This window comes from Poecilia mexicana, unplaced genomic scaffold (assembly GCF_051168715.1).
Source record: "Poecilia mexicana isolate PSO_F unplaced genomic scaffold, ASM5116871v1 scaffold_13, whole genome shotgun sequence".
Taxonomy (NCBI): Eukaryota; Metazoa; Chordata; class Actinopteri; order Cyprinodontiformes; family Poeciliidae; genus Poecilia; species Poecilia mexicana.
In genome coordinates, this window is record NW_028263382.1 from 21209736 (window position 1) to 21231185 (window position 21450).

The following is a 21450-nucleotide window of genomic DNA, read 5'->3' on the forward strand; positions in this document are numbered from 1 at the left end:
ATATATATATACTTTTTGTTTGTTTGTTTTCTACCAGTGGTGGCTGCTTAACACTCAGTTAGGTCTCAATCTGACAGTCAGATGGGCGGAAACATCCACTGTCGTGTTAAATATTCATGCTGTTTAAGTTCAGTTTATTTAAGCCGCTCCGTCTTACACTAAAACCATCATAGTACACAAATGAAAAATCTAATTCCACTGATTTAAAGTTAATCAAAGCTGCTTGGTGTAAAAGTGACTCAAAGCAAACAAAAATGCAACACTTACTATGTTTCTCTAGAATTTGTTTTAGTCACCATTTACTTTGCAAGCATATGGTGGAAAGACAAGGCAAGAAATCAGTTTAGTCTGATATCCCTAAATTAAATCCAGTGTAACCAGTTGATCTAAACCAGGGATTGCGTGTGGGAGAGTTACCAGCTGTTATTTCCATACCTCCAAGTAGCAGGCATGCTTTAGGACTGTTGGAGGAAGCAGGAACACAGAGGAAGACACCACAAACTCACATGAAGAACATGCAAACTGAACCTTCTTGTTGTCCTAACAACTGCAGCACTATGCAGAAACGTGTACAACTCACTAATGTACTGACTAAACCTGGTGAAACCTCCTTATTCAAATGCACAATCAACCATTTAAAGCAAAACAAACTAAAATCTTACAGATTAATATAAACTCTTAGTAGATTTGGACAACAAAAGTACAGAAAGAAAAAAAACAAAAAAAACAACCTAAGCACAACCAGGTGAATTTCATGAATTCATTCACTATGACCCACTTGTTAGTGACTCGGCTGTTCTATGACAAGATCACAGTGAAACGCTGCTTGCCCCTCGTCCTGACCCGCACAGGACGAGGGGTAAATATTTGCAGAGTGATTTGCTCATCTCAGATGGTCCACCGTCCTCGCTGCTATGAGTGGACGGAGTCATGGCACGCTCAGTTTCTGGCAGCTTGTTCTGGGTTCAAAGATCAGCCCACAATCCGCTGCCGTTTGCTTGTACGAGAGCAACAGCACCTGGAGCGGCCGTCTCTGATCTCAGAGCCCCAGCGCGTGTGAAGGTTTTGGCCAGTATTCCCAGTTAGAATAAGTGACTCTGCACCACGTGGCACCAGTGATGAGGTAGAGGAAGAGTTTTATTCAGAGGGGGTGCGGGGCAGTAATGTTCTCAGCAGTCCATACAGTAGCTGTTGAAATATTTCAGTCTGAGCTGCTGTGATGGATGGAGCGGCTCTGCCAAGAGCCGTCTGATCGGAGTGGAAAAGAAGTTCAGCAAGATGGCAGGATGTTAATCAGCTCATCCTCAACTCACTGTGGGAGAAAATGTCACTTCGTCTTCCTGTTTTGACCTGTCTCACTTCAAGACAAGTTCAAGCGGGTTTGGTGTAAAGAAAACATGTTTAATGTCCTCGACGTTGCGTGTTTTAATCAAGACAAACTAGGAATCGTGTGATTATCTCGTAGATTGTCTCATGTACAGGAAATACTTCAAGAGGATCAGTACTCCTTCTGGACATCAATTGAAATGTATTGAAAGGTCACTTCAGCCTTTCAAGTTGCAGGGTCCTGAACACGACTGCATTTTTACTTGTTCTGCCACTAATCAAAGGCTCACCGACTTCTCACGTGTCTGACCTTTACTCTGATCCTCCGCACCTGTCTGCAAATTACAGACGACTCAAAAGCTGTCACCGCCTCACTGTGAGATTTTTCCAAACTGGTCCTCCTTGGACTTTCGCATAGAGACCATAGCTGGAAGGCTCCACCTAAGAAGGTGCAGCATCTTGGAAAAATATTTATATGCCTTCATCTTTTCCATATTCTGTCACGTTACAACCACAAAAAGATCACATTAGCTTTGGGTGGCACCAGGACCAAGAGAGAAACTCCAGAATCTCCCGCCTCATTGGCAATCTCCAGCTCCTTTGAGATGATCTCAAAGCATCCCATGTCCGGAGGCATTCCCTCAATGCGAAGTGAGGAGCCCAAAAGGCATCAGGATCAGTTTCCTGAACAACCCCAGCTGAATTATTTTGGTGTTGAGGATCAGTGGTTCTACCTCCTTGTATCCTGGATCTAATTTTCTCAGTCATAATCCAGATCCCAGGTCCATAGGATGAGGGTTAGAACACAAACCGGTAATTTGAGAACTTCAAAACAAGGAACCAGGTTTAATAAATTAATCACATGATTAATCAAAAAAACGAGCTCCATAATTTCCATTCTAATGACTTAATATTTTTTGAAGGTCAATTCTGTTTACAGTGTTATTTATGGTTTCTGTTTTATATATTGTTCTTGATTGTTGTGTTTTACTTTGGATATTTAAATGTCTTCCAGTTCCAATTTTCTTTACAAAATTAAAGTTTACTGGTCTTTGAAAGAGCAAAGTTAAACAATAATGTCACCATCAATATTTAAAATTGGTTTCAAAACAACAATATTACCATCTATCTTAATGATTTCTGGGACAATTTATCATCCAGTAAATTTTGTTATTATGACATACAGCTTGACCAAGATAACAAAACTCCCCAGCTTGAGGCAAAGACTGACCTCCAACCCCGAGGGAGTCTTCCACCCTAGTCCAGTTAAGAACCATGGCGCTACGCTGAGTTCCAGTTGTACTCCAAACTGGCGAATTCCAAATTCCCAGTCGGAAAAATCCACTCGAACGCCCTTCGAAGTCAGATTTCCAACTGGGAATCTGGGAGCAATTCCGAATGCCTCCAGTTACAACTGGTAAGGCGGATTTCGCATTTCAATATGGCCGCTCCTCCTATTAATAGTTACGTGTTTATTTTACAAGACACGTGTAAAAACGAGTCTAAAATCAATGTTATATGAAGCACCAGCTACTGTAAACTGAGGCAATTAAAAGCGGTGTTTGCTAAGTTATAGAAAGTAAAGCTTCAAATGTTTGTAAGAGCTACTGCAGACGATTATAGCCATGTTGAAATTCCGTCTTCTTAACAAGAAGGCTGTTCCAATTTCCCAGGTAACTGGAAAGCAGCATTAAGTTAAAATGTTAGCTAGTGTGGCTAACATACTGGAAAACGGTGGAAAACGTGCATTACTCATCAACCTTAACACAACTTACCCACTGAGAAAGATAGTGGTGGCTCCATCACGCTGTGGAGACATTTAACCAGAGGCTAAGCTTGGATGGAGCTAAAACGGTTTTACAAAGAAGAACGAACAAAATGTTCTCATCTGCAGAAGCTTTAAGCTGGTAGAGACATATTTGAAAAGACTTGTAGCTGCAATTGCATTAAAAGATGATGTTCAAAGTGTTGGATTCAGATAAAATCCAATAGAAAATTTGTTTTTTTCAATGTTAAAAGGTCTCGGGAATACTGAAATACTATGCATTAGTATGTTACATAAACTATTATTACACAAATCTAATTTCCATTATTTTATGCATAATGAAGACAGTCAAAATATCAAATTTGGATCCTAATTAAGTGAACTGCAGTGCAAAAATCTACCACCAGAGACAATGACAAATGTTTTAATCTTTTATTGAAAAGTAAAGACATAGTTCAGCCATCAAGGCTGGCCCGTTCTCCTCCCCAGTCCATTACCTCATGATGGCAGTGATTTCTGTCAGACCGACCTGACACCGGGCCTCAGCTCTGCCTAAATAAAATCAGGGAGAGCCATGGTCTCTGGCCTTTATCCTTTACACGAGAAACCTCCAGCCTGCACCAACCCAGCTTTAGACTATAAATATATATATATTTAAAAAATTAAGTGTAAAAGCCTTTTGCAGGTCCTCCAAGAATAAAGAAAGCATCTACAGAGAAGATTTCCCTCAGAGAGGGTCCAGTCGCCTCTTGTTTGTTCGCTGACATCTCAGGAGATTTTTATTATTATTAAAAACAGCTTACTGGGTGACCAAAACCAAACTGAACAGAAACAGGTTGGGCAAAAACTTGTGACTAAGAAAGTTTGGATGTTAACAGCACTAGAAAAACACAACATCTCATAGTACGGACAGAAAAAGAGGGGAAAATGCCTTATCGGTATACACAAATATATAAATATATACACATTGGGCATTAATAAAAAAAAAAATCTGATTTACACTGACTTTCTGTCAACTGGCTGCAGATACGAAGACATATGTTCAAAGGAAATATTTTTAATCCAACAGTAAATTCTGCAGCAGCGATTGGAGGATTAAACGGAGAGGCAGAGCGCCCCCTGGTGACCACACCGAGACATTTTCTGGAACATGGCGTCAATTTTAAACTGAATCAGTTGTTGGTTACAAAAAGGTAAAAATTGTCATTTCTGATGAGATGTGTTTTTTTGTGCATTTATTGGACAGGTTTTCATTCACAATACCAAATAAAATGTGCCCAAAAGCAATAAAACCAAAAAATGTAAAAAAGAAGAAAAAAAAGACACTGGTTTTAAATACTGTATAGTAATGATTAAGCAGACAATTTTGTGTACGCCCAGTGCCATAACTTTTACAAAAGAGTACAAACAGGAGGATCATCTGAGGTGTTTTAAAGTGGCAGGGCACTACAGACAAGAGGCTCTATGAGCCACTCTAGTTCCTGAAGATAATCTGCAATCTGAAGCTCAACCCAGCTGAAACTCCTGACCAGGAGTATATCTGCAGAAATGAAAGTAAAACATCTTGGCAGCTATAAAATTACCCATCCAGGACAAAAGAAAAAAAAAAAAAAAGGTCAGCAAAGAGATGGCCTGGCAACAAAGCGTCAGGATAGTGTGATGATGTCGACGGCGAACTGAAATATAAATCCTCAGAGCCATGAGGAAAACCAATTATTGTAAAAGGTTCATTTTTCTTGGTTGGGACAAAACAAAAAAGAAAGTAAAACAAAAAACATCACCGATATCAAAAATGTTACAAATATAAATCAGTTTTCTTTGTTTTCCAAAATGTGAACATAAATTTGTTAACCAAAAACCAGTCCTTCTGAGATCTGAGTCCTGCTGGTTTTGTGTGGGGAGAGGAGGAGGAGGTGGAGGAGGAAGAGGAGAGCCTGTGGTCCAGAGATGATGATGATGATGGGGAGAAGACACCCTGGTTTCTTCACGAGCGTTTCAGTCTCTTGGAATGTCGCTGCTGATGGCTGGGCTGCTCCTCGTCGCTGCTGGCGTCGCCCCGTCCCCCCCGCAGACGAGTTCTCCTCGTGCCCTGCTCCCCGTCGCTGTCCAGCTCCCTGTAATCCTTCCTGCCGGAGGCGCCAGAGGTCCTCTTGCTCTTCCTCCTCCTCCTGCTGCTCTCCTCCTCCTCCTCCTCGCTGTCCGCCTCGCTCTCGCTCTCCGCTTTCCGGCCCCGAATGTTCCTGCCCGTCTTCCGGTTCGATTTGCCGTTCTGCATCTTCTTCTTGGGCTCCTCTTCCTGCTCTTCGCAGTCCCCTTCATCGTCATCGCCCTCCTCCTCCTCCTCCTCGTCCTCTTCTTCTTCCTCCTCCTCAGATGAAGGAGGAGCTTGGTTGACGCGCTTGCGGGAGCGCCGGCGGAGGTAGCTGGTTCCGGGGAGCAGCTTCTGGATGAGCTCGGTGAGCGTCTGCTCCGTCTTGCCCATGCAGGAGAGCACCGTGCTGCCCTGCTGGTTGTACTCCTCCGCGTTGGAGAACACCAGCTTCATGTCCTCCAGGAAGTCCTGGGCGTGTCGGTACGAGCCCTGGCCGAACTTCCCCAGCATCGTCTGGAAGTCCATGGGCTCCGAGATGATGTCAAGGTAGTCCTCGGCCTCATCCAGGGAAACGGGCTCCCTGGAAGGCAACAGAGCACGCATAAATGTTTTCACTTAGGAAACTTTTTTTTTCCCCCCCCTAAAGTTACCATAAAAATAAAAAAACTGTATTTCATATTTGCTCAGGTTATCTTTGCCTGATATTAATAATTCATCGATGAGCAAAAGCTCTCATGTGTGATGGCATCAATAGGAAGTTTGGAGATTAAAATGATAACGTTTGCCATTCAAAAGTGTCGAATCCGCAGCTCCTCCAAAATCACTGACTACTCTGTCCAAAAAAAAAATAAACAAACGGTGCATATGAAGCCAATCTGAAGTATAAGGAACATGTCGCTCCGATGCCTAAACAAGGCACTGGATGAGATATGATTATATCTCTTAAGAGTTCCTGGTCCCGGCTCACCTGAAGGGCCAGCTGTAGCGGAACTTCATCAGCTTCTTCAGGATCTCCTCACACCTCTCCAGCTCCAGCGCCTGCTTGCTGACCCCCGTCTGGGTACTCTGCCTCACCTGGGGAAACGCCATCACAATGATTAGCCAACATCTCTCATTGATCCCACTCCCCCCACCCCCTTTTCCTCTCCCATAAGCCGAGAAGTGATTTCTCACCAGTTCGTCGATGTCTGCGGGGCTGCTGGGCCCGGCTCTCTGCTTGCTGCTCTGCCTGCTGGACGCCTTCTTGGCTTTACTTTTGGAGATCTTCTGTCGTGCTGAAGACTGCTTGTTTCTCTTCCTCGGCCTCACTGTAAACGGGAGCGACACGAGGGCAGGGAAAGAACAGGTCAGGGTGTTTGCGCTTCGCTCGTGCTTATGAAAGCTGGACATTGTGGACACGTCTTATGGCCCCACTGATCCAGGCTGAGGCTGAAAGGACAAATGGAGACATCTCCTCTGGAACTGTTCCTCGCGGTTATCCACGCCACACTGGCTGGAGCCGACCGAGGGATCATCGCGCCACATTCTCCGAGTGAAGTCGGAGTGAGACACGGGAAGCTTCAAAGCAGAGTTCAGACAATAGAGACGCAGCGAGGACGAGGCCTGGATTTCCCCCCCGTCGGCATTCTTCTCATTCCCAAACGTTAGCGACTCTCTCCAACGCCAGCTTCTGTAGAGCACTTCACTTTTCCCCGTTGGTCTTAGTTTTTATATCAATAATTCACGTCCACATCCTAGATTTCTTTCGGCTCATTTTCAGATTTCCTGCTCTTTTTGACTGTTTTCAAAGATTAAGATTTAAGGAAAGAGGGACGACTGGAGGAATGGGAAAATAAAAGATGAAATAATGTAGGGAAGCTCTGCACAACAAATTAATAGGGCGGAAACTATTAATCGTATTAACCGTGAGGAATCGATTATTGATATCAACTAATTTAGTAATAAATTAACTAGAGCATAGAGGAAAAAAATTGAGGCAATTTGCTGGGGGGAAAAAAAGAAGCCACATTCAGAGCAGTAATTAATCCTAAATGGTACGAGAAATACATACATTTTGCATTTAAGATGAAAAAAGTCTGTAAATTTGCACCGCCCAGACCTTCTCAGGTGGCACAGTAAAGTAACGCCAAGTTGTTGCATTTTAAGGAATAAAATCTTTCCTTATTTTAAAAAAATTGAATTGTTTATTTGCATCTGCAGAGTGTGCAGATATTTATCCGATTAGTCGTTAGAGTAATCGATAGAATAATCAATTACTAAAAAATAATTGTTAGTTGCAGTCCTACGAATGAGTCAAGTCTAGAAATACGAGAATTTTCGTCTTTTTCCAAACCTTCCCGCACCAGGAATGTCTTATAGTTTTCCACACTTTCGGAACCCTGAGAAAATTCACTGTATGCTGCAATTTTGAGTTTTGATCCGTTTCCACGGTGACAAAGCGAAGCCTTCCTTCATCAGACGTAGACGGTAGGGCTGTTGTAAACGAATATTTTAGTAATCGAGTAATCTATCGATTATTCTTACGATTAATCGAGTAATCGGATAAAAAAAAAATTATAAAATGAAATATTGGTAAATCTGGCATAATACCGGTGTTACTATCAGATATCACTATCAGTCCAATTTTTCATATTTGAGCATCCCTAACAGTTGCTTTTTTGTAGTTTAGAAAACTAACCTGTAACAATAATAGCTCACTTTCTAAGTTAACCAGAAGAAAAGTTATAGAAAAATCTGAAATTATATTGAATTTAATAACAAAGAGGCAGGCTCACAAATATGCTTATAAAAATGTCTACAATCCAGCTTTTAGTTTATGTATTCATCTTCAGTGAGTTTAATAGATTAATTAAACTCACCTTGCCACCTAACCTGTCACGCTTTGGGTTTGAAAATACGGGAAATGGCGCCTGGAGTGGGAGGAGAGGGCGAATGAACGAACGTAAGATGGATGGAGGGGAGGAAATAGACCAGCGGACTGACGAACCGTTAGACCGGGGGACGAACACGGGGGAAGCAATACGGGATATTTACGACACCTTCACTGGTCACACTCAGAAACTCATCTACCAGCCATGTACGATGCGCTCCGCCACCCGTTTCTTCAGACCGGGATATGAAATTTATTGTGCGGTTCGTCGGTAAAGCTACATTTACACGGTAAGCATCAGCTACTCAGCCGCCCGCCCTGTTCAGGCTATCCGCTCACCTCAGCGCTCTTCCCGCCGTTCGCTTTCAACCAGCAGCCCCGGAGGAGAAATGCTGCCGTACTCCAGGCATTCCCCCAGTCATTTTAAGGATGCTTATTGGTTCCCCAAAAACGATAAAAAGTCGGGCATTATCATCAATCAATAAAATCCCCACGGGCCAATCTTGAAGATTGGACTTTATGCCGCTGAGACTTAGCTTTTGTCAACAACTCAGAGGCGGAAGTGAGAGCTCCGCGCAACGCAAATGAAGTCCCGGCCGGAACACGGTGCGCTAACTAATAAAACATAAATTAAGGAAGCTTCGAGGCAGGTAAATTTTCCTCGAGGAATTTTAGTAATCGAGGTACTCGAATCATTCGAGGAATCGTTTCAGCCCTAGTAGACGGTTTAAATAAGAGTTTGGGATAAACTTCTCTCAGACACTCACAGCTGTGCCCCATGGCTTTGTAGTCATTCTCTTCCTCATCCTCATCGTCGTCTTCCGAGCACTCTTCATCAGACTCCTCCTCGCTCTCCTCTTCGTCGGTGTCTTGTTTATAATTCCTGCGACCAGAGAGTTAAAAATTCATCCTTTGTGCAGAAAGACAAACAGCCGAAACACGCAGGTCTCTGCAGTTTCAGGTAACTCGGCTGGTTCCGGCCACACCCCCCCCCCCCACCCCCACCTTGAGCGGGAGCCCCTCCTGGCCACGGTGGGCTGGCAGGCCGGACACAGCCACTCCCCAGCGGGGATGCGGTACAGAGCCGGTCGCAGGCAGAACAGATGGAAGGCCTTGTTGCACTCGTCACACAGGATGAGCTTCTCATCATCACCTGGATCCGAAGGTAAAAAAAAAGAAATAAATTTAAAAAAGGGAAGTAGATAGTTTCTTTTTTTTTCCCCCTGTTATTTAAAGAGCATTCCTTCACTTCTTTCTTTTCCTGCTCGGTCTAAATCAAACTGCTGTGAGTGTTGCCAGTGCTGTGCGGGTAAGCAGATCATTACAGGGTCACCTGAGGGCGTGCGGAGCTGCCGGCTCTCGACGTAGACCTGCCTGACACATCTACCCTGCTCTGCTCTGAGCTTTCTGCTGCCTCCCTGTCTGGGTCTGGTCCTACACTCCATCAGCCTTAGAGGCATGTCCTTCCTGAGCTCTGGACAGGGACGAGACCACTGCAGCATTCAGATAAACCATCTGTGAAAACTCGAAAGAGGCAACAGGTAGTTCATCGCGACGCCGCTGTTCTACAGCAACGAGGGAAAAGCCGCTGCTGCTACTGCTGCTCCAGTTCTGTCAGGGTCAATGTTTCTGAAGTGAGTCTAGCTAGCTCAGAAAATAAACAGGAAACAAAAACATCTGCATACAAAAAAAAAAAATCAGACTGTGTTTAAAAATAATAAGAATCAAAAAGAAGTAGTGAGCCTCCCTTACCTTTCCTGCGACAGACTTTGCAGCGAGCGTTCTCGGCAGACATGTCCCACTTTATGCAGGCGTCCAACATTCCCAGCAGAACGTGCATCCGGGAGAAGGTCAGCGCCTCCCTGATGGCCGACTTCCACTTCTCTACCGCTGTGGCTACCTGACAGGAGGAGATGAACACAGTTTTTTTTTTTTTTTTTTTTTTTAAATGATCAACCTGGTGGCTTACGGCGGCTCTAATGCAGCGACTAACGATTCTTTTTAGTAATTGATTACCGCAACGATTAATCGCATAAACAGAGTGACGTTTTTATACGATAATAGAAACAAATTCAAAAGATGCAAATGAAACAATTCAATTCCTTTATGAAGATGAAAGTAAACATTTTATTGCCTTTTGCTGAAACTGCCACTTAGCGAGTTCTGGGTCGAACATGTTTACAGACAAATGCTTTAACGTTTACTGTAAATATATTTTTGAACAATTTTGGCTTAATTACTGCTGATTGTCTGCATGCTCCTCTGTTAATGATTAATCAATCACTAAATTAGCCGACGATTATTTCAAAAATCGTTCCAGTCTTAAGAGCCTTGCAAAAAAAAAAATAAATAAATAAAAAAACATTTAATATTCATTACAACAGCAAAGTCCAAAAGTATTTAAAACTTAGAAATGGAAGATGCACATGCGTCCGTAAGTTTTACAAATGAAAACGTAGCCCTGACGAAAGAAACATCTCCGCAACATGCTCTGCTTGCAGTACAATTTTTAGGTGTTTCAGAATAAATTAGGCCAAATACAAGCATAAGCGACACTCTAATTGGTGAAAGGTTAAAATAAAAACAAGAATCCTTTCCCTTCCACTTCACAATTATTTTTGCTACTTTGACTTAACGTCACGCCATGACAAAATGTGGAAAAGTTCAAGGTACGAATACGTTCGTGAGACAACGGAAATGACAACTCCCGTCCTGCTGTGTGGCGGTCTCACCCTGGCCTCCTCTGCTAGTTTCTTCTCCTCGTCCACCTCCTCGGCCTTGCTGCTTTCTTCCCCTGCTTGTTTCTTCTTCTTCTTCTGTTTGGGAGCCATGAAGCCCTGCAGGAACTTCTTGATGACGCAGGCCTGCAGCGTGATGATGCACTCGCCAAAGTCCTTCAAGCTCTCCGTGTCTTTCAGCTGAAACCGTCAGAGGGAGAGCATAAATACAGTTAGGCGATGGAGAGACGGTCCACTGTGGGACGTTTCTTTAAGCGAAGAAGTGACTCGCCTGCTCTTCTATGTCTACGTTGTCGTCCAGGTAGCCCAGTCCTCCCTTTTGTAGCCTGGAGGCTATCTCCTGGATGTCGCTGCGCATGTACTTGAGCAGCTCGGCGTAGCCGTCGCAGCTCCTGAGTCCCAGTTTGGATTTACGACTCAAATGGATGGAGTGCAGGATGTCCTGGTACCTGAACATTTACAGTTTTGTATTTATTTAAATTATCTACAGCAGCCTTATTGTCACATTGTTCATAAATGCCAGTTTGTTTGCTCTGCTTCCTGTAGAAGCAGGCTTGGTTTTAAGGTTTGAAATAAGTTAGACATTTTTGTCTTATTGCTGCAGCAGGTCACACACTAAGCTGGTAAAGTCATAAGGCTGCACAGCTCTGTGTGTGTGTGTGTGTGTGTGTGTGTGTGTGTGTGTGTGTGTGTGTGTGTGTGTGTGTGTTAAAGTAATTATGTCCAATTATAGGAGCCCGTTCACCTGCTTTGGATCTTTAGCTTCAGCTCGCTCTCTCGAACTCCCTGAGGATGAAGACTTTCCACCAGCTCCTCCAGCTCAGCCGGGCTGTCGATGACGAACCTGGAAGAAAAAAGCCAGAAAGTCGGATCACGAAGAAGCTAAAATTTAAATTAAGATGAAATGAGAATTAAAAATCGGAGCAGCGTTGGAGGGGTGGGGGGGGGACAGACAGCCAATATAGATACCCACCAAAGATTCTGTCCCTGTTTGGGAATCGTTGTTTCAATGCAGACGTCCGGTGCTGCCCCCTGCTGGACTCCTTCACTTGCGGCACCGTCGACGCTTGCATCGTCTTTTTCAGCTTCTGCGATTCAAAACACACACACCTGGTGTACAGGAAACACACAAGCGCACGTGTGAACAAGCCAGCCTAGTACCGGACCTGATCGTACCTCTCCCTTGTGAATCGGGAACTGAAGCCGCCTCGCTGCCTTCCTCCTCCTCTTCCTCCATCTCTGGCTCGGCCGCTTTCTCCTCGGGTGGAGGAGTGAAGCTGTAGTCGATGCCGTCGTGCACCCAGCCCTTCTCGACATACAGCCCGGGAACCACGTCGGAGAAAAGCCAGTATCTTCACACACACACAAAAAAAATTAAAATTAAAAAACAAAACAAAACGACACAGTTGGGACTCATTCATCTATCAGAAGGCCCTCAGCCGCCGCGGCATGAGGCCAGACGAGGTCAGCACGCAAGACGGAGCGGCAACCTGTTGTGGTTTCTGTCGGTGCCGAGCGGCGCCCGGCGCATCACCAGTCTGGCTTTGGTTATGCCGTCCTGGAAGGCGCGCTCCGCCGCAGCCTTCTGCTTCCGCAGCCGCTCCTCCTCGGCCTCCTTCTCCATCCGCTCTGCCGAGCCAACACAGAAACCGTCAGTCAGTCGTTCAGAGTGAAGACGGAGAGGCTTGAAAGGCCTCTGCACCGAACAACGCATTTCATCACAACATTTAGCACAGGGATGCACCGATCCACTTCTTCTCACTTTCGATACCGATACAGAGATCTGAGTTTTAGAAACAGCCACTCCACACCAGTACACCACAGACACTTGGTCAAACATGATCAGAAGCCAAATGACTGACCAGCTGCCAGGTTTACCTTTGTTCTGCCGGTCCAGCTCCTCCTTCTCCTTCTTGGCCTGCATGGCCATCAGCCGCCGGCTCTTCACCAGGCTGATCAGGTCCTCGGGTTCCGGCTCCGGCTCCACCTTCACTTCCTTCTTGCTCTCCTTTTTAGCTGGCCCGTCCTTCTTCTTCTCGCCTTTGAGCCGAGAAAAAGTACAAAATAAAACCTGTAAATATCTTAACGCGCCAGATGACCCCCGCGACACGACCTGGACACCGACCCCACCTTTGCTCTCCATCTCCTTCTTCATCTTCTTCTCTGCCTTCTTGCGGTCATTGACCTCCTTCAGCATGGCCAGGCGCTCCTTCCACAGCTCGGCCGAGCGCTGCTGCATGGCGTCCACGTGGTCCTCCACCGAGTAGGTCATGAGGATGCGGTGGCACAGCGCCACCAGCAGGTCCACCTTCTCCTCCGGGCTCAGCTCGAACACCTCCACCGTCTCCAGCTTCTCCAGGAACTCGCTGCTCACCACGTCGTCGTAGCCGCCGACGGCGCCCGAGTCCTCCGAGCCCTGGGCGCTCTCGTCATGCGCGTCGCACGGCCGCAGGCACAGGCGCGTCAGCTCCGACGCCGAGTGCATGGTGAGCGGGATCTCCGACAGGGACATGTCCAGCTCGCTGTAGCCCTCGGCCAGCTCGTCCTGCAGCAGCGTCTGCAGCAGCACCACCAGCACGCGGTTCAGGTAGTGGAAGCCGGAGCGCTCCCCGGCCAGCGCCTCCATCAGCGCCACCGCCGTGATCGGATACTGGTCCTCGGGCATCAGCAGCCCGGCATAGCAGTGGAGGAAGTCCACGACCATGGCGACGCTGCCGAACAGCGTGTTGGGCAGGCCTTCGGGCATGTCCACCAGCTTGAACGTCGGCAGCGCTTTGCCGCCTTCGATCTCCTGGTCCTCGTATCTTCGCGACTGCTCCTGGCGGACCAACATCTCCTGCTTGCGCTTCTCCTTGGCCTTCTCCCTCAGCTTCTCTTTGAGTTCGGCGCGCCTCCTCTTCATCTCCTCGTTCTTCTCTTCTTCACTCATGGCCGCCCATCTCTTCTTCTGCTCCAGCAGCTCCCAGCGCTTCTGCACCAGCTCCTTCAGCTCGTCCGGCAGACGCCCGCGGTCGTCGGCGGACAACGTCTTGGCAGCTTTGGTTATGAGGGAAGAGAGGGACGTCTTCTTGTCCTCTTTTCCCTTGTGCTCCTTGTAGTAGCGGACGAGGTGCAGCGCCATGGGGTGCAGCGGTTTCCCAAGCTTGGGCGTGCCCAGGCTGGAGCTGCGAGCTCGCTTCTTCGGGCTCCCTGCGGCGGTTCCCTTAGCCAGCTGCAGCAGAGTCATCTGCTTCATTTTTGGTGTCTTATCGCCAGTTTTTCCATCTTTTTTGGAGGATTTTAGAACGTCAAGTTTCTTATCGCCACCCTTTCCGCTTTTCTTTCCATCTTTTTTGTCCCCGGTCTTCTTGCCAGACTTTGGAGTGGAGGGAGCAGAGCCTTTTCCGTCTCCCTTCTTAGGAGTTCCAGAGTTCTTCACCTTGAGAGGAGAACCGTTCATCTTCATCTTCTGAAATAAAAAGTAAGAAAAAAAATTTACTTATTGTTTAAAAACAGAGTTTAGGCGTGTGCAACATGGCTTAAACTCAAAGTGCAAACAAATAGAAGCTATAAAAATAAAAATAAAAAAAATCACAGAAACCCAGTTCAAATACCAAAAATATAATTAATTAATAAAACTGATTTACTGCAGAGTCCTAACAGAGATGAAAAAAGTAATTAAGAAACACTTTTATACAATCAACGCTTTTCACACACACTGGAAGCATCAGAACACATCTATTAATTTTCATCATGTGCAGTTATTCATTTATGCCTGCAGGTGGCTAACGGTGCTACAATACAACAGTAGAAGAAGAACTACCACAGCAGCACAGAAGAGGAACAGCTGCAGGAGTCAAGATTTGCCGTTTCCATTTATGTTTTTTTTCAGTAGTGCAAACATTACTGCATGTCAGAAAAAAATAAATAAATCTGCTGCTGTTGCTGGTGTGCATTGAACTATTCCCTTCCCTTGAGGACCTTCATACTTTATAAAGTGGAAACCCGTCAACTAACCTGCATGTGACCCCATATGGTGGGACTAAGAGGCAACCCTTCCTTCTTCTTTTTCTTCTTCTTCTCTCCCTTCTCATTCCCTGAATCCTCTCCAGGAGTGTCACCGGTTTTCACCTTCTTGCTAGGTTTGCCTTCGGGAGAAGTCAAGCTTTTACGCTTCGTGGACGGGTTTCCTGCCAAGAACTGTCGACAAAGAAAAGGAGTGAGCACACAGGGAAAGCAACTATTGCTCAATATTGAAGAACAGTATCTTGAACTTCTTTTTCCTTCTACAATTGTTGAATTAATTTGTGGAGGATTCCATGTGGTCGTTCAGCACAAAGTGGCTCGGTCTTGTGAAGTGAAAAGAGATCGTCAACAGTTTTAAACTTCACCACGGCTCCATCCCTCATATTTGCTGTGTTCACTGGGTCTTTTGGATGCCTCTCAAACAAACCTTCACTGGATCTACACTGAGGTTATACATTTCCTTCCACTTCCTGTCAATATGGTACTTTGTGTAGGCCTTTCACGTAAAATCTCAAGAAAAACACATTTCAGTTTGTGGTCATCCCAGAAACTGAAATGGTACATGTTCATTACCTTTTGCGGATCAAGGAGGAAGTCGCTGAATTTACTGGGCAGGTTGTATTTTTTCACCAGGTCATCTTCGACCACCCAGGGGGCACTTTCTCCTTTGCCCAGCCTCAGGGCGTAGTGTCTGATGAAGTAGCGCATGATCTCCTTGGTTGGAGGCCGCTCTGTTCTATAGAGACTGTCTGCTGGGACATCGCTGATCACCTATTATTAGAAGAGGAAGATGAGAGAGCAGGGTCGGTTTCAGTAGCGACTAAATCAGAGAAAACCCATTAAAAACAGCACAGCACAAGCACGCAATTATCACTAACGAGGTACTCACCTTATCCTCATTGATGAGCTTCACGTCATACTTATGAGGAAGGAATTTGGGCATGACCCATCTCTTCTTCTCTTCCTTCATGGCGGTGGTAGCTTTCCTCGGAGAACGCCGCGCTCTGTCACCTATGGGCACGCACCGACAGTATGTTAGCAAGCAGGAAGAGGCTTTAAAACGCTCTTGAGGGTCGACGACGTACTCAGACTCTCCCTTCTGTTCTCCTCCTCTCGAGACGGAGGCTCCTTCCTCTGGTTCTCCTGGCTTGCGTTCTCCTTGTCGCTGGACGGGGAGTCACAGGCACCTTCGAGCTTCTTCTCGCCCGACTCCCCCTCTGGGGTCTCCAAGGGATGAATCTTGATCACTTTCACTCGCAAACTTTGGTCTTTTCCCACCTAGAATTAGCAGCAAAGAAAAAAGAAAAAGAGTGAAACTACATCAGAACAGGAGCATTTCATGAAATGATTGTTGGAAGCTTACTGCCGATCTAATGAACTTAAATACATCAAAACTATTATATTTCACAGAAGCTTTTTTTAAAGAGGCGGTATTATGTAGAATTGACGTTTTGAGCTTTACATTGTGTTATAATGTTATTCCCTCATCAAGAAAAATAAACCTGCATGATCCTTTCATGCACGTTTTATGAAATACTTGAATATCCTGTGGCACTAGTTTGGCTCCTCCAGACTAGTGGCAGCAGCCATTAGCAAACACCTGGTGGAACTGCGAGTCTTCTGAACTTACTACAGAAACGACTTCTCAGCCCAACGCTCCGAATATAATGTAAATTATGTAAACTGCATAATGAGGAGCATTGTCGTGACGTGCAGAAGGCGGAGTGCCGGAAAGAGCAGGAGCCCAATTTCAAGGCGTTAAATTGCTCATTTTTTGTAAGTCACGTTTGGTTTAAAAGATATAATGGTTGCTGTAACTGTGAAGCACTTTGGTCAAGTGCTGTGGTTTTCAATGTGCTTTTCAAATAGATTTGACATTGACATGTAGCATTTTTAAAACAACTGAAGGCAACGTTTACTTGGCTGTGCTGTATGTGCCTGGAAAATACATAATACCGCCCTTTTAAATGGCTACCAATTATTCATCTGGGATAAAAACGGTGCAATAAAACAAGTAAATAAAAAAACAAAACAAACCAGGAAGTCACACTCTTCACCAACAGCATACTTGGTGAGGATTTCCACCCAGGCCATCTCCACCAGTTTGTCTAAGGACACCGTGTTGTGGTGGACCATCTCAAGGACTGGCTTCTCAAACCACAGAGGGTACTCCTCCTGAAGCCTAAAAATAAATTCATTTAAAAAAAAACATGGTTATTTATGTTAACAATATTACCATTATTATCAATTAAAATATCTTTATTATCAATATGTGGTTCACAAGTTCTTGAAAGTCTTTGAAGGTTTGTGGGGATGCTGAAAAAAGCAACAGTGGGGAGTAAACAATCTGGGGATATAATTAGAGTTTAAATACAGCTTATGACCCTGAGTGATCTGAGCACCTCTTTATCTGCTCTGTACTATGAAGTCTTCCCGAGGTCATGTCGTTGGGAAGACGTGGCTAAAGGAACCGTCATCAGACCATTACGCATTGAAGGATGACAAATTCAGACATTATATTAACACAATGAGAGGTGGAGCTCATCGTCTACCGAGCCGTGACAAAGCAGTAAAAACCATATGAACTTCGCTGCCAGACTGCAGTTCCATATGATCCGATTCAGCTTTCACATGAACAACAGAGTCCATCTAAACTGTTTGCAATTATTTATAGAAATCGGATCATTGGTGGGTTTAAAGTTTGCTCCAGATGTGACGAAATAAATCTACAGATGAAAAACTCCCCCCTTCCCCGTTCTATCATCACAAACCAGCTACGGCAGCCAGCGGAGATTAGATTAAAGCCTCTCGCACTTACAGCTCAGTGACTTCTTGTTCCTCCTCCCAGGCCTCTTTGTGAGTAAGCTGGAGGCTTCCTGTGCTCTTGCATGTCCAGATGCGTTCATCATACCTCTGCAGGCGTGCCTCATACTCTCTATACAGTTTGTCAAGGATGGTGCGATATCTAAATGTGAAGTGATTAAAGCCAGATGCTGATCTATCAATATTAATTATGATGCGGGGGTCAACTCAAAGGGTTGCGAGTCATAGGCTGTGGATAGGAAAAGTTGTAAAGCATTTACATTTTTTTGTAAACAATATGAACACATCAATGTCTTCTTATTATATATTAACAAAATAAGTCTTTATTAAGCGAAAGAAGGTACAACGTATGGTCATTCATTCGCAACTTTTTCTGTAATTTACATGAGTCTTCTGTCAAGAGACAGCTTATACTACTATTAAACAGAGACGCCTTACTTGCACTGTACCAATGGATGATCTGAACTAATGTTTTTTTGACCTGCTCATGGTCTGTTGTAAGAAAATATGCTTACATAACTGCAATAAACTACATGACCAGCAGGAGGTCGCTCAGAGTTTTTATGGTTTGATCAGCAATCGTATTCACGCCATAAGCTGACTGACCCAAACAGAAATTAAAATAACTTTATAAGGCAAAATATTCTTGAATTATTTCACCGTCAGATTATTTACTTGCTCATAATTCATCCATCCTTTGTCTACATCCGCTCATCTTTGCAGGATTCCAAAGAAGCTGGTGTCCTTTCCTTTAATTTGAGAAGAGGTGGGGTTCACCCTGAACATGTACTTTATTGAATGTGGCCTATGAAATTATTTGAATATTTCTGGAGATGCACCAATCAATTACCAAAAGGGCCAAATCGACCAATTTGTCCTTAATTGGCTCCAAGCAGTGATCAGCAGGTCAAGAGTCAAAAACAGAAAATTGATTTCCTACTATTCACTGATGTGTTCCCCCTCTCACAACGAGCATGAATGGCATCAAATATCAGCAGGCACTATGAAGCATTTTATTTGACTTAATTTAAGGAAGATGGAAGAAAATATAACTAACAAGTCTCTTGACAATGGTCTTGTTTATAGTTGGTCCTCTAAAATCTGACAGTGACCAAAGTAAGAAGTCATCTGTTCAGTTTTACAACATGACAGTCGTGTCACTAATTAAAATACTGTACCAAAACAACGAAGCAGGGAGTCACAGGAGCACCTGGCTACTTTTACTCCCATCTACGTGCTGACAGCTAGCTGCACAACCTGCCTGCCAGCTAATGACTACTGTCGCTTGTTTCAGACCAACAGCACCTAAACAAGAGGCTACAAAGGCACAATTATAATCCAAATACCGAGTAAAACCTTGAGATAATTTGTTTCAGCACCCTGTTGTCCTTCAACAGATATGCTATAAGGTTGTTGTGTGCCAACAGGACCAGCTAGCCCCTGCCAACAGAGCTACCGCTTTGCTCCGTGGAGGCAAGGCCAGCAGCATTGTGACATAATGGGATGCTTAGCGTTAGCAGTGCGCTAACTAGCCCTCTTAGCATCGCTAGCTGTCAGCTTAGCCGTGAAAGCTGAAAGTGAAAGATACTCGTCCGCATTTTACGTCCAATAAAGCTAACTTTAGTTCCATATTTAATTCTAACCTCTTTCAAAGGCTAACGAATAGCTGCAATGTACCAGTTAGAGATGTGACATGGTTAGCTAGGAAGCTTGTCATCCAGTTTAAACTGTACATGTAATTGAGACATTAAGGGACAGAAATGACAAGTAATGTCAAATTCCTTAACCACCTTAACAGGTGTGTGAATAAAAATGATGGAAGCGTCTAACTGCTAACCAGACAAATAAAAGACAGACCACTAACGTAGCGATTGGCTTGGTAGACCGATTCAAAGCATGATGTTAAAGGATACTCTTTGTTCCTGAAGGCCTCCTTGGTATGCTCGATGATGTAGACCTCTTCTCCCGGGCCTGGTGGCTCGGCTAGCGGCTTAGCCAGCGGGTACGGTTTCCGGCCCAGAAGCGGTGCCATGGCAGATCCAAAGATGGCACGATTGCCAGAGGTTAAACGTGACTTTCTGGCAACAAACTAGCACAACCTTACTTCCGTGATAGTTCTTAGCATGTATCCAAGCGTCGGTAATATATGTACCGAGGGATAGCACGTCTCGCGTTACAGCCGGCAGGCCCCGGCTCTGAGCGTGCCGAAGCTAGTTAATCAGCTAGCAGTCTGGATCGCTATCTCGTTGCAAAACAATAACAGTGCGCTTCTCACCGATGGCCTCATCGCAACATTCTCCGCTTCAGCAGCTGCGGAGACACGCTGGTTTTAACCAGAATTCCGGGAAGTAAAATATGTTAAAGCTTTGCTCCGACGGGTTAGTTGGTAAACTTTTAGTTCCTTCAGGTGAACACGAAAGGATGAGAGCCACACCGAAATCAAACTCGCGGCAACAGCCAGAGCTCAATTCGGCTGCAGTTTCACAGTCCTAATAAAGTATTTTTAAAGTAGATCTGATCTTTTTTGCTGATGAGCTGTGCTGTCGAGGTTTTGTTTTATCAATAAACAATATTCGCAAGTGTCACAAGAAAGTATCCCCAATCAAACAAGAGGTTAATTCCCTGTCGAAATGGCGGGAGTTTCTAGTCCACCGGCAAAAGAACCCTCAGCCCGTTTCCCCGGCAGCAAGCAGCGCTGCACCTACGCCCCGCCTCCTCTCAAAGCTCATTGGCTGATTTGGAGTAGCGCCCTGATTGAATTGCTGGAAATTGTCTGTCATTGGCTAGTAGAGCCTGTCTGTCATGATCTGTCAGCAGGAACATTAAATAAACCGCTTCTATTGAACAGAAAATAATAGGAAGTTGCCTGAAGATTACAAAATCGCTAGTTAACGAAACCCAAAACAAACTTGAAAGAAATTGTGCAATTAATCTACGTTTTTTTCCTCCCAATTAATTTTTGAACTTTATATGTGATCCATTTTTATTTTTAACAGGCCTTTCAGAGCCAGTGGCATCTTTTAACTAAATGCAGAGCCTCTTCTTCTGTATCACATAAGATCACAATGCATATATATATATATATATATATATATATATATATATATATATATATATATATATATATATATATATATATATAATTTTAAGCAGCAAAAGCAAATGAGGTGGATTAGCAGTGCTTGCCAGTAACTAATGGTGTTGGTGTCCTCTAGCTATATTGTCTCTGCTGCCCAGAAGCTGAGCTTTTAGCATGCTACTGCAGCCATGACACTGTTATGCAGCAGCGGCCTTCAGACAGAGGCTCCATCAGACTGATTGCAAGACTGACTGCTACAGGAGATGGTTCCTGCTCACCATCCACGACTCTGTAGAGGTCCCCACTAGACTATGTAGTTGAATTTTCTTTTTTTTTTTTTTTTTTTTTTACAAAAAATGAAAATTCAACTACATAGTCCAGTGAGTGGAGTAAGCACAACACAGAGGGTAGCTGTTAGTCTTTGACGCTGCCTCCGGAGGTTTGATTTCTGATCCCTGGACTTTTCCATCTTCCCCACTTCTCTACCTGCCTATTACATGTCTGATTATTGTGAATAAGAGGCAGTACTTTAACAAAACCTTTTTATTAAAAAAAACTACTTAAAGTTAATGGCAACAGCCTTTCCAATGGTGGCTTCATTTGGGAGAGAAAGACACTGCAAAAAATGTTTATGCTAAAGTTGTGTTTTAAATAATCTCTATTCATTGATTCTTTAATCAGTTTTGAACAATACAGTCCTGATATGCCCAGTCTTCACATGTATTAGGATAATGTAATGTTCTTCTACTACTA

At 44.5% G+C, this 21450-nt stretch overlaps 1 protein-coding gene across 4 annotated transcripts; it reads right to left on the minus strand.

Moving 5' to 3' along the window:
• Nucleotides 1-3509: 3509 nt before the first annotated feature.
• Nucleotides 3510-20313, minus strand: baz1b (bromodomain adjacent to zinc finger domain, 1B). Of its 4 annotated transcripts, XM_015009665.2 has the most exons (22): nucleotides 19532-20313; nucleotides 17614-17730; nucleotides 16833-16977; nucleotides 15881-16073; nucleotides 15685-15806; nucleotides 15369-15566; nucleotides 14787-14969; nucleotides 12921-14238; nucleotides 12669-12830; nucleotides 12281-12419; nucleotides 11967-12142; nucleotides 11764-11878; nucleotides 11536-11634; nucleotides 11062-11239; nucleotides 10785-10970; nucleotides 9805-9952; nucleotides 9386-9526; nucleotides 9058-9205; nucleotides 8820-8935; nucleotides 6357-6490; nucleotides 6151-6257; nucleotides 3510-5763 (listed from the first exon to the last, which is right to left on the minus strand). In XM_015009665.2, exons 1-22 carry the CDS (start codon nucleotides 19648-19650, stop codon nucleotides 5076-5078), a joined length of 4932 nt encoding a protein of 1643 aa, XP_014865151.2. In that variant the 5' UTR covers nucleotides 19651-20313; the 3' UTR covers nucleotides 3510-5075. The 4 variants fall into 4 exon arrangements, with proteins under 4 accessions (XP_014865151.2, XP_014865158.2, XP_087868000.1 ...); XM_015009672.2 differs by lacking the exon at nucleotides 9386-9526; XM_088011874.1 differs by having other exon boundaries at nucleotides 12669-14238.
• Between the last annotated feature and the right edge of the window lie 1137 nt (nucleotides 20314-21450).

Coding starts and splice junctions, on each gene's coding strand:
- baz1b (XM_088011874.1), bottom strand. CDS start 19,650: ATGGCACCGCTTCTGGGCCGGAAACCGTACCCGCTGGCTAAGCCGCTA. Junction 9,527..9,804: donor CAAAGTCTGTCGCAGGAAAG/GTAAGGGAGGCT, acceptor GTCCCTGTCCAG/AGCTCAGGAAGGACATGCCT. Junction 5,764..6,150: donor CGCTACAGCTGGCCCTTCAG/GTGAGCCGGGAC, acceptor GTTGCCTTCCAG/GGAGCCCGTTTCCCTGGATG.